Source organism: Falco biarmicus, chromosome 15, assembly GCF_023638135.1.
Source record: "Falco biarmicus isolate bFalBia1 chromosome 15, bFalBia1.pri, whole genome shotgun sequence".
NCBI classification, from domain to species: domain Eukaryota; kingdom Metazoa; phylum Chordata; class Aves; order Falconiformes; family Falconidae; genus Falco; species Falco biarmicus.
Genome location: NC_079302.1, coordinates 20,938,874 through 20,951,930, shown reverse-complemented (window position 1 = coordinate 20,951,930; position 13,057 = coordinate 20,938,874). Strand labels below are relative to the sequence as shown.

The 13,057-nt window shown below is 41.0% G+C and overlaps 1 protein-coding gene across 6 annotated transcripts in view; it reads left to right on the top strand.

The window, feature by feature from the left end:
- The first annotated feature begins 3,974 nt into the window (after positions 1-3,974).
- Positions 3,975-13,057, top strand: part of SLC7A6 (solute carrier family 7 member 6) — a 29,955-nt gene continuing 20,872 nt past the window's right edge. Inside the window, exons 1-3 of one of the 6 annotated variants that reach the window (XM_056360408.1) lie at positions 4,196-4,214; positions 5,051-5,123; positions 10,179-10,751. In XM_056360408.1, coding sequence (XP_056216383.1) covers positions 10,220-10,751 — 532 coding nt within the window. In that variant the 5' untranslated portion in view covers positions 4,196-4,214; positions 5,051-5,123; positions 10,179-10,219. The other 5 variants (XM_056360409.1, XM_056360412.1, XM_056360406.1 and 2 more) reach the window with 5 other exon arrangements.

Here is a 13,057-nt window from a genome sequence, read left to right as displayed (position 1 = left end):
TCATAGAAAAGTTCTTATCCAGTAGGCATCCATATGGGGGAGAAGACAGTTCAGCCTGTCAGCTGCTCCCAGAAGTTACAACAGAGTCTTCCCTGACTTTTCCCCTCCTTTGCTTACTTTTTATACTTCATAGTAAACTGCACATTCATCACCATACACAGGACCGGTTAGAAATTTCTTGCTTCTAATGTAAATAAGTACTCAGATAGCAGTACTGAAGTATTTACTAACTACACATACTCTCCAAGCGGGGTTTTGGCCTCTTTTGGGTGGGCTATTTGAGTTGGAGGTCCCAATCTCCCACTACCACAATTACCTTTGTCCTACTTTCACCTTATCAGCTTGGCCAGAACTTTCTCACTTGGAGGCTTCTTTCTGCCTAATTTAGATAATGGTGTTCTTTTCCCCACCTGCTCTTTGTTTCCCAAGGTTGACTCCCTTGATTAGAAGTCCTTCCAATCATAAATTTTGATGAGTTTAGAGGGTGGGTCAGCTCGACCTAAACTTTGTGCACAGAAATGTTTAACGTATAGTTAAACTCTAAAGCAGAGTTTGGCAATTCAAGAGTGTAGACAACAATTTCCCCCTTTTGGACTTATTTCAGTCCAAGACCATCCATTTTCTTTACATTTAGGTGGAGCTTCATTGACTTTAGTCATATATATTTTTGTTACTGATTGGTATCACATGCCCAATGAGGTGTGGCAGTACCTTGGAGGCAGGAAACTTTGGGATGGAGGTGTGCATTAGTATTACAATGAGATCACCTCATCCCAGGAAAGCAATTTCACCACAACTGTGGGCTCAGCAGCAAACAGCTCCTCAGCTGCACGAACATCTCCTCAGCTGCACTACACCATCAAGTTCACATCCCTGCAAGGAGTACGATGGAGCCTGGCCGCAGTGTCTCCACTCCACTCAACCCTCCATTACTCCTATCAGCATGTGCTAAAACGGCAGGGTGCATTGCTCAAGGAGCCGTGGTAAGGTAGATTTTGTGTATGTCAACCATCCTGAAAGTGGTAACTGTATTTTACCCTTAAAACTTTCTGTAATACTATGCTTCTATTAGGTCTCAGTTTTTCTAATTCCCCCCCCAAAGTAATTTTCCCACATACACTTTCAATGTTGACCTTTCAGACGCTCAGTACATGCTCATTCTTCCCTGGATTAAGTGCATAAGGAACACATTCTTCAGGGACTTATGCAGTTAAGTATATACTCAAACTCACCCTGCACACTAGAATGAACTTGCTAACAAGCACGATGACTGGGCTTCAGATTCACTTGGATTTAACTGCAATTTTTACCTTGGCTCTGTCATGTTCCAAAACCATTTAATGAATATCCTGTGGATTCTGTTTCCTTTAGTCTGATGCAAGTTCAATTTTGGTTTGTTTAAGGGTATTTAATCTGTTTAGTCGTCTAGTTTTTTGAGTCAAATTACATTCTCCAAGACGTACTTAAGTGGAAATATTAGGCAGATAAAAAAAAAAAAAAAGGCAGATGGAGCAAAACTCACAGACTTACCAAAACTCGGTTTGACTTTGTTATCACTAGCTAAAAGAGATGTGATCTTAACTTGATTAAATTAGTATCAGATAAAATCATAGTGGAAACAAAGTATTTTTTTTAGCTTTTCTCTGCTAGGCTTAGAGAATGTACACTCCTGTATAAACACAACTTACCAGTGGCCATTTATGGAGGATAAGGGATGAGGCATACAGTTTGTAGACGTCATCTGTAGCAAGAAGAGAAGAAATAAAATAAGGAGTTCAGACTTACCTTTGGCTTCTGTAGTAAAATAGAATAAGTAATTTATAAAATTATGAACCCTGCCAAAATGGACAAAAATATTTATTTGGATTATTATTCTGAAGTTTGCTTCTGGTCACTTGCAAACACTTTAGAAACATTGTCTAGTCTTATGATGATGTCCTAACTTGGGTCTCTTACCAACCTCTACAGTACTGTAAATGTTCAGAATTCAAAGGGTGAACTTTGGTTCTGAAAACCCCAAATGGATGTGTTCTCCAATAAATCTTTTTCAAGGTTCTAAAATAAAATGTCATCCTTTATACCTTCAGCACATGCCTAATAATTTGTTTCCTGTATCTTTTCAGCTCCCACCTATTTCTTGTTCCTAAAGGCAATTTTATAATTAGCTCACATTTTATGAGTCCATTTTTTGGAGGAATGACTGTTGTCTCCAGTAGTTTCAATTTATGAGAGAGCTTAAAAGGCAGTCTAGCAACAACTGAATTCAGCTGCATCTTTTACATTCACAGTCAATCCATTTTTTATTAATGTGCAACACAACTGTTGCAAAGTATCCATCTGCCTGAAAGATGCCGTGTTAGAGAAAAAAGAACACTACCAATATCTGTAACAATGAATAAACCTTATTACCATCTAATAACTGCTTTCTGGTTCATATCATTCTTATAATGGCAATCAATTAGTTTAATATTGTAGAAATTTGAGTCGTATCCCGGGGATGTCTTCTATATTTTTGTATCTTCTATCTGTTCTAAGTGGCTTAAAAATGAAGAAGTTGTGTGTCCGGGCTGTTACACTCCCAAAGGCAGACTGGTTTTGTTTGCTGCTTTGCAACTTGTCAGGAGTTTCAGGAGGTAACAGATTTAGTGTACTACCTCTACATGTACTTGCGTAAGACCTAAACCCGACAAAAGCCAAACAAAAGGTTGAAACAAAGATAATAGAAGAGCTGAGATGATCAGGCTCCTTCAGATTATGACCTGCAAATGCCAGTTCATTTTGCTATGGTGCTACGTAATTTGGAAATTAAGTCTAATGCAGTTCTCTCCCATAATGTGCACTTTAAAAGCCAACTGCTAACAAAAAATACTTTCTTCATTCATTGTTGTCCAAACACAATGTAATGAGTATCTGGAGATACAGAGGAAGGCAGCAGTTGCTTTGTATACTGATTGTCTCTGTGACAATGAAGAAAAAAACCCAACCTCCTGGATAAAACGTGCAAGCTTTGAAAGAGGAAGTGGTATGGAAAATAGAAATGTAAGCCTCGGGGCAATAGAGCTGGACTCCACCATTGCATTTATTACAGTGCATAGTTTGCCTTTCCCTGTTCTTTTACAACCTTATAATTCTTTTTTGCCCCTAAGGCTTTTACCCCAGGATATCCTATTGAAAAACTCCACCTCTGACTCATCTGTTTGAGACTGTAGATAATAATCATGCACCGGGGGAGGGATAATTAGATTGTTTTGAGCTAGACAAAGACTACCACGTCTCCTGAGCCCTGTTTGCCCCTCCAGACACTGACCTTCTCTTTGCCTAGCAGGGAACAGCAAAAAGGGCAGTAAAAGAACATTATAAGGGACCGCAGCCTGGAGTTCATTGGCTTAAGACATGCTAAACCTATTAACCTGGTAGAGGAAGGCAAACAAGAAAGCCTTCCTCATGCTACCGCAGATAAAAGTCTGATGAACAGCGAATTATTTTCAGACACCGCGGGGCACTTTTAATCACGATTTTGAGTGATCCACTAGATGTGTTTTATTGGAGCCAAGTTTTGGGTGTGGCTGTGCCCCTCTTGAGGGCTGGCACATACTAACAGTAGTACTTTAGCGGTTCCCATTGTATTTCCATACCCATTACGGCTGGCACTTAACACCTAGTAGCCATAACCCAAAATACCACCAGACTTAAGGGCTTCGACCCTCTTGGGCTCCTCATTTTCGAGCAAACCCATGTGGCTGTGAGGCGGTGCCGTGTCACCCCGCGGGGTTTCGCAGGGGCTCCGTGTGGCCTCCCCCTCAGGGCCCATGGCCCCTCCGCTGAGCCCGGGCTGGGAGAAGCCGCCGTTTTCGTACCGTCAGCGCTAAGCCTCTTCTCCATCTTGTGCCTGAGGAGAAGGGGGAGGATGGTTCCCGGGCCGGCAAGCCGCGATCGCCCATTCCGCGCGGGGGAAAGGGCTCGCCGCCCCCCTCACCCACAGGGCGCGGCGGGGCTGAGGTAAACCCGGCGGGGCTGGGCGGGAGGCCGGGCCCTGCGGCGTCTCCCTCAGGCAGACGAAGGCGGGAGACAGTGGCGATTTCCTGCCGGGGAGGGGAGACGGCGGCGGCGGGCCCGGGGCCGTGGGGCGGGGCGGAGGCGGCCGCCATCACGTGTCGTTTGGCAACGACCGAGCATCCCCGGGACACGCCGCGGCGCGGCCGGCAGGAGCGGAGGTAACGCGGGCGGCCGCGCCGCCACAGCCGGCGGGGAGGTGTCGCGGAGCCCCGGCAGCGCGGCGAGGCGCGGTCTCCTTCTCACCTTGCGGGGGGAGGCTGCCGGGGCGGCGGGCAGCCCGGCTGGGCGCAGCGTGCGCCCTACGCGGAGGTTTCCGGGCCGTCGCCTCCCTCGCAGCATCCGGGGCTGACGGCCTCGGCGATCCGGCTCGACTGCAGGTGTGCGGGGTGACAGCGCGACAAATGCTGGTTCTTACTTTTTTCTTTTAAAGGGTGCCTCAGCAGCAGCACCTGCGGGTGCCTCAGCCCTGACAGGGAAGGCGCTCAGCCCTGGGGTGGGGAGCTCAGCCCTGAGGCGTGGGGCAGCCGCTTCCCTCTCGGGGCTGTCCAGGAGGCGTGAAATATGCCTGAACCTGGGTTATTTTATACGGAGAACAGAGTTAACCGCCGTTTGGGGAGAGAGGAGCGGCCACCGAGGGGCGAAGTGACCCCCAGTCTCCCTCCTGCGGCGCGGCGCGGTCTCCTCACAGGAGTCAGGGCCGGTCTCCTCACGCCGTTCCCGCCGGCGACAGCCCGTCGTGTCCTGCACAGCGCGACTGGAGGGTGGTTTTGTGGAGCCACGTGTTTTATTTAATTTGGCAGCAAGCGGGTATGAGGGTTGGTACACAGGTCGGGTTATACCAGGATGTGATTTGATGGTGGGTGCATGTAATTATAACTCCTTTGTTAAGTAGCTACCGCAGGGAACTGAAGTGGGTTTAGCAATACTCTCAGGCAAGCGTGTCTTTGCTTACCGGTGTGTGGTGGCGATTTTGATTGTTTATGTGTTTTTTAAGTGCTAGATTAAATGCAGTCTGAGTAGGTGTTAAAAGTTACGGCTGCGGACTACACATGGGTATAGATCTGTAGGTAAGCATGTGCCTTTTGACATTACTTCTCCCCTTTTTGAGATATTTCCTCTTTTGTCCCCCAGCATTAAAAATAAGATTATTTTAACAAACTCTGTAATTGTCCCTTCTGCCTTTACCTGGGGCTTATTATATAAATTTCACCTCATATTCCCCTCATTGCAGCTGCTTGGTGCACTCCCAACCTCAGTCCTGTCTAAATCAAGACTGTCTACTGCAAAGTCCCTTGTTGTGAGCTTGCTTCTTTTTTTTTTCCCTTGGAAATATAAAAATAAATTATGTGTGAAAGATATAGTGCCATGTTATTTTCCACTTGTAGCTAGCACAGTTCCCTAACTTTGACGTGACTTGATTTAGAATCTAGCTTAATATTTCTGAGGTGTGTTTGTCTAGGATTGCTACTTTAGGAAATTTTGAAAAGTTTCTGAAGCGTTGTAACTTAATATCTGTTTGTGAGCTGATTATAGCTCTTTGCCTCATTTAATGTTCATAGTCTTATTCAGGATGTGTCTGAACATGTGAATAGTATTTGTAGAACATCTCTTGTACAGCTGTGTCACAGGTGTGTATAGTCAGAACTTACTGCAGTCACTGAGGTACTATCAAATGAATAATTGACAACTTCTTTTGCATGCCTTTTTATATGATAAACATACCTTGTCCTTTTTTTAAAAAAATGGATGTTACAACCAATTCTATTTGATTGAAGGTTTGTGTTGTGTTTTATAGTGCTAAAGTTGGTGCATTTGCCTATGCAAGCACAAAAAGACGGTTGAACAGATGAAATCTTTACATTGGGAATTCCTTTTGTTGCGAGGGCTTCCTGTCTAACTGTATGTATGGCAGGGAAGTGATTCTTCTCACCAGAAATGAGAAAACTGCATGCTAGACAAACTGTAAACTTTCCCATAAATGTTCAAACTGTGAGGTGCCTAAATATATACATTGCAAGGAATAGGCATTTCAGGGCCTTACAACCTTTGCTCTGTTAGTGCTTAACTCCCTGAAGACTGTTTTGCTGTTTGCCTGTGTACAGCAATCTTGATTCTTAGCAGAAGGGCCCATCATTGTGTTCAGAAATAGGAGTTTTACAGCTGGTATATGTGAACAGTCAAAATATATATGTAAAACTATGTCACAACTAGAGATGTTTTATGCAATCAAGACAACTGTGGAAGACAGAAGCAAGAACAAGAAATCTTTGCTAATGAGCAGATGTCGTATAAAAGTGTAGCAAAGCATAGTAAGCTTTTAGCAGTTTGGTATTTCACATTGGTCATTAACACACTTGCAGGTTCACCCCAAGTTGAACAAATGACAGGTCAGCTGCTGTCCTGCTCAGTGTGAGAGAGGGATCTTAGCACATGATTCCTCTTTCCCTTCCTTAAAGGAAAGCCACCCTGTAATGCAGTGTTAATACTTTGCCAGCTGCATATTAACCTTCATTAGTTCCTTTGGTGCATGGCCAAAGTGTGATAGGCCTTATCAGAATTATATATTTTTGGTGAGACAATGAAGTGATCCTAGTTTCAGGTCACTGTGTCCTGGTTTCATATCAAAGCTTTCTGTACCAACAGCAGTGTCATTTCAGTACAAAAATCTTATGCGTATCAGCAAAAAGATTCCTCACAGATGCAATGATCAGCAAAAATAGAGTTTAAGACACTGTATTGCACAAGGGTGAACGATGAGGAAATCCACGTTAACTTGTGCAAAGGCATAAGCCTGAATTAGCCGTAACAGTCCTGCGGCATGGCTTTGGCAGCATTAGAGATCATTCTAACACTGTTTTTAGCTGCAGTATTACAGTATTGTTGTATGTTAAAAAATATATACTATTCATCTCTTGTTGTTCTCTACCAAGCCCGTCTTCTGTTTTCACTGAAGTAATGGTCTTGTGATAGAATCATGGATTGTAATATCTGTGGTTTTTTTCTCTGTATTGCTAATCTTGACATAGCTTCAGTTCTGTCTAGCTTCTGCTCTCCTTTGTAGTTTGATTTTGAGGTGGTTTTTTTTGATTGGTCAAAGCTGCTGAGTTGAGTTTCAGTTACGATTAAGTGGAGTACTTGTAGGAAAAAAACTGCCTATGTTTCAGTCATAGAGGTGGTGTAATAAGACACAGGACTTGGGCAGATAAACAATTCCTGCCCTTATAAAGGCTTTAAGGATACAAACCAAACAAGGCTGGAGAAGAGAATGAAATGCCAAATCTTGAGTGAGCTGTTGCACATACCTTCACGCAAATCCTAGTTGTCAGCAGGTATCTGAAGCTAGGAATAACAAAGGCAGACTTGGAGAGGAAGACAGAGTATTGGGGGACAAAAGCTAGGCTGAGAGAGGCTGTGGTTGTTCTTTCCTGGGTAGAGTAGGGCAAGAAACTGTCAAGGTCATCGGTAACAAAATTGTATACAGTCACGTGCTGCTGTTTGAGGTGAAGGTATCTGAGCAATGACGGGGTTCGTAGTTACAGGTAATTAAATGTACCTCTGAACTTAAGACCAATGAGGTAAATCAGGGTGACTCTTACTGCAAAACTGCCTGTGTGTGAACACATCATATTTGATTTAAATGATTCCATTGATTTGAATCAAATCAAATCATCGAAATGCCTGAGTATTCGAGGTAATGTTTATGCTGCTGAACAAGTTGTACTTTGAGAAGTGTTCCAGGAGGAAACAGCAATGATGGTTAGGATATGTGGAGTAAGAAATTGTAAAGTGTGTGGTTATCACCAAAATGATGTTGTACATCCTTGAGGCAGTTCTTAACATGTTACTCAGCTTAATCCTTTAGCTGGAAGGGCTGAGAATGACCATGGCATAATTTCAAACTGAACGTCATAAGAATAGCTGTAGTATTCTTGGTTTTTTCCACTGACATTTGTTCAGAGTGATTTGCCTTCTGAAATATATTTGCAACTAGTGTCCTGTCAGAGTCAAAACAGAAATGGAAAGACTCAATTTGGAGTTGGAACATTATTTTTACGGGTCACAAATAGTTTTTTTAAATCCACTTCTTACGGATGAAGAGATAGATGCAAGATAGATGGAAGAGTAAATAACAAGGAGAACTGGTAACAACCAGTGAGGTGAATTTACTTTTGTTTTCCTTTGCAGTTTTGGGCATCTCATCTGTCGGAACTGCATGGATCCCTCTCTCCTAATGAGTTTAATTTTGTTGGAGATGCATCATTATAGCACTCAAGCTTTTAAGTTCTGAAATAACTGAGTTTAGTTTCTGGGAAGTTGAAAATTTTTAGGCTAATTGGAAGTGTGGAATTTGATGGTTTGTGATGTATGTATGACACTAGGTAAGATATCGACTCATGTATAAATGATAAAACATGTATTTAGTTAACATCTTTAAAGTGTTTCTTTGAATGTTGAGGGGAAAATAAATGAGAAGGCATCTGACTAAACAGATTGAGAATCTAATTTTGCATTATTTAAAATAACATAGTCTGTTTTAATGTGGAAAAAGCTAGAAGATTAATGAGTTGGAGATGCAATGATGTGATGTGTTTTAGTAAATGATTTGAACTCCATTTCAGTAGGAGTTACGTTTTTATTGATTGAAAATAATCTTTTATCATTTTCATATCTTTAAAACTATTATGGTTCAGGGATGTCAAGTCAGATTTTTCTGTACTGTAGTGTACAGGTAACAAAGTAAGAGTATGGTTATTAAGCTTTCCCTCCATAAAGGTATGCCTCTAACTGTATAAGCAAAATCTTGCATGTTCATATGTCACTAGATGCATAGACACATAATGTAGTTTGGGTGACTGCATATTTCAAATTCATACTCAGTTACCTGTTTTCTTAGGTGACAAGTTTACTGTTGGAATAACAAAATCTTTTGTAAAGTTAGTGTTACCCCAACAAGGTGCTGACCCTTTATTTTTTCCTCTGATAGGTCAGCTGCTGTATTTTAATTGACCCAGACTTTTTAATTTTTCTGTTCTATAGTAGATGGCTAAAGTATACACTGATGGTTTAATGAGGCTCAGGACAAATGAATGGTAGTGCATTCTGGTAATTATGTAGGGCGTATTCTTTATGCAGCTGATAACCTTGTAATCAAAGATACATTTGCAATTGAAGCTGGTTAATGTACAAGACTGTTCTTTGTCTTGTATATAATAGAAATAGAAATAGATTATTTCTTACTTGAACTTCTATAAAATGGGCCTTATTCAGAATTGCTGCTGATTATCGGTATATTCTTGTGCTAATAAATGTTATTAGTAGTAACTAGCTTTTGGAAGGCATGGGAGAATTTTATGGAGACTTGAGAAGAAGGTGGCTCTTTTCCAAATAGTCAATTCTGAAGCAGCAGCAGAAGTTTATTTCATTTCTGTGTTCTTAAGTACTGTAAAACACAATTACTAATGGAGGAATTTGGATTAGATAACTCCCAGAAATGAGGCAGTGAGAACCAGGAAAGGTTTCAGGGAGAGAGCAAACTGTAGGATCAGTTAAGTTGGATTGGGGGATTCTGGAGTATCTCTTCATATTGCCCTTAGCAAGAGCTCACATGGCATTAATAACATGTGCAACCCTGTTACTAGATCACTTGTAATTTACATGTACAATTACAATAATCGGATTAATTTTTTTAGTACTGCAGTAAATCTATGTTCAGGATTTGAACTTCCAGCTTGGTCTTACAGTGCTTGATTTTCTCTATGGCCTCACTTTGCTTCTATCTCTTCTTTCTTCCTTTTCAACATTGGAATCCTTTAATTCTGTCCTTTCTATGGTCATGATTGGTTTTTTGGGGTTTGTTTTTTTTTTTTACCTAAAAGTAGAAGTTTCTTTCTTAGCTTAAATTGTACTGGAATTTTTCTCTTGCTCTGTGTTCACTGTTTTTTCTGTTTATTTTAACAATGCATGAATTTACCTTTGTGTAAGAAAACATGTGAAACAACAAAAGGGAATTTCTTAGTTTACATTTGTAAATCATAAGGTAAAAAAGTGGAAAGAAGATTTGGGAAGAAAGTCCCTGAATAAAAGATTTTATAATGATTTCAGCTGTCTGTATTTTCTTTCAGATTGTAATTTGGAGTCGTGAAGAATTCGCAGGCTTTCCACAATGGGAGAAAGGACAGATTGTACGAAGTCACATAGTTCACTGGCTGAATACGACCCCATCAGTAAATCAGGCAGGACAGATCCAAATGACAGCTGTGAAATGCAGGATGCAAACCAAAATACAATGCAACTGAAGAAAGAAATATCTTTGATAAATGGGATAAGCCTTATAGTAGGCAACATGATCGGTTCAGGTATCTTTGTCTCTCCCAAAGGAGTTCTCATCTACAGTAAATCTTATGGATTGTCTCTAATAATTTGGGCAATTGGAGGGATTTTTTCAGTCTTTGGAGCCCTCTGCTATGCTGAACTTGGAACCACTATTACAAAGTCAGGAGCCAGCTATGCATACATTTTGGAGTCTTTTGGGAGCTTCATCGCTTTTATTCGTTTGTGGACCTCACTCCTAATTGTTGAGCCAACTAGTCAGGCAATTATTGCCATCACCTTTGCTAACTACATAGTTCAACCTTTCTTCCCTTCTTGCGATCCTCCATATTTGGCTTGCCGTCTCATAGCAGCTGCTTGTGAATGTAAGTATTTCTTGAAATTTACTATGGTAATTTTTTATCCAGGGTTTAGTTTTTAATAAAACAAATCCTACCAAGTCCCAGAGTTGTTGCATGTTGAATCTGTGGTGTTTTGAGTTACAGTGCGGAAAAGAACAGTTTTCAGCACATGAGTAACTTGCAGGAATTCAGTCAGTGAATTACCATTTTCTCATTCAGAAGCAGAACAAGGTATTTAACTCTTCAAAGTTTACTTATGTTGCAAAAATGGAGGAAAATGTTTGTTTTCCCTCAGAGAAGTATGCTAAATCAAACCTCAAGATAGGTGTGGTCTAAGAGTTGTTGCAGAGTAGCTCTTATGCTCTAAATTCTGGTGTAATTCATTTTACAATAGCTTCTCAATGTAGACATGCTTAAGTAATTACTCTGGTAGGGTTTCAAAAGATTGTTCATAGAGATTATTCTTTATGCTTGTATCACCAGTACAACTGTACCTGTTGAAAAGGTTTTGAAAAGCAGACATTTTGTGTGCCCATAAAACACTGAAACATTTGTAATTGGATAGCCAACTGTTAGTCAACACAGGGGAAGAACAGTCCACATGCTTCAAATCAGGACTGTTATGCTGTATCAGGAGAATGAAACTGTATGAATGTACTGTGTGTGTCTTATTTAATTTTAGGTATTTCCTATTAGAATTGTTGATAGACATATTTTATGATTCCAGCAAACAATGAAAAATGTATTTCAGAAAATCCGTATCACAATCCTTCCTCACATACTGATCAGTCACTGTGTGCTATGGAGCCTGCTGTCCCTATTGATGTGATGCTTTTATCATAAAAACTGATACAGAACATGGGCTTTTTTACTGCCAACAATATGCTACAGCGAGGAGATGTGCTGCTTCTTTTTTTGAGGCCACAGGGAGTCTGTTGAAACAGCTCTAATGTTTCTTATTGCAGTTGTCTATGTAGGACTGCAAGAGGGGAAAGACAGAGCAGTAGTGTGTGCTGCAAATACTTGACCTCTGTAACTAGCTGTGAACATCATAGTTTCCCCTTCCATTTTTTAAGTTAACTTCTTGCTGTTGGGAAAGCAGTAATGAGCTGGTCCAGGTAGTGGGAAGAATAATCACAAACTTCTTCCAAAACATGTGAGCTTACTCAGTTCTGTTCCCTCCATCTCCCTCCTCCTTTCCAAATGTGTGTCCATATTTTGTTGTGCCAATCTCGGGAAAGAATTGAAGGGCCTGTAATGTCATGTTCACATTCCTAAGAACAGATACTGTCCCATGGTATCCTGGCACAGGTTCAGGAGTGTGGGGGAATCTGCCCTTCTGTTTAAGGGATCTCATTTGAGGGGAGTTAGCCCTTATAAAAAGCAGTTTATCACAAAGCAAGAAATGAAGAGGAAGTGATTCAACTGAAATGATTATATAGTAGATGTAGAAAAACAATGTGATGTCCTCTACACCTGCTGCTAAGAGAGGGCATTTAGCACTTTTTTCTGTAGTGGAGACATGTGACAGCAATGTCACTGTCATGTAGGTGGAACAGCTTACTTCTATAGTCCATTTTTTGATTTAAATGCTTGTTCTGCCCTGCTCTAGGTGTCAGTCCTGAGGCGCTCTGCCTTGCTCTACTGCTCCTGTTAAAGCCTACACTTCTTCCTGGCCTGGCTGGGCTGATGTGTGTCACGTTCTTAGCTCTGGATATGATTAAAACTTTATTAATGAAGTTGCAGGGAGTGAAAGCCTGAACGTTGGTTAGGTACAGATTGTATGTGAGGATGGGTGGTTTGTTGTGGGGGTTCTTTTTGTTTTGTGTTTTTAACTGTAGTAATAACAGTATTATATCTAGTGTGAGATCAGTCTTAGTGTTACACAGCATTACTTTATCAATCATTTTGGCCATGGGGGTAGCATCTGGTGCTACAGAACGAAACTTGACAGTTCTCAGGCACTTTAAGTAGCTAAATGATAATTAAGTTGAAGAAAATGTGAGAGAATAATTTTAGTAAAAGAAAGAGGGAGGGGATGTGGCCTATTCAGATTCTTGATTATCTTTCTTTCAAGATATTGGAGACAGAGTATCATTTCCTCTGGAGACCGAGCCCTGACTCATTAAAAGAAGGAGTTAATAATATTTACTACCAATGAAAGTTGTTTAGAACAAAACAAAGAAAAAAAATGGCTGAAATAAACACTGTGAGGAAATAGATAATACAGATCACTAATACTGAAGAGCAGAGCAAGCAGAGTTGTTTTTTTCCTGAGGGCTGTTTGGAAGCTGCAGCAGTCATGACTTTTGAAATTTGATACAGCTGTT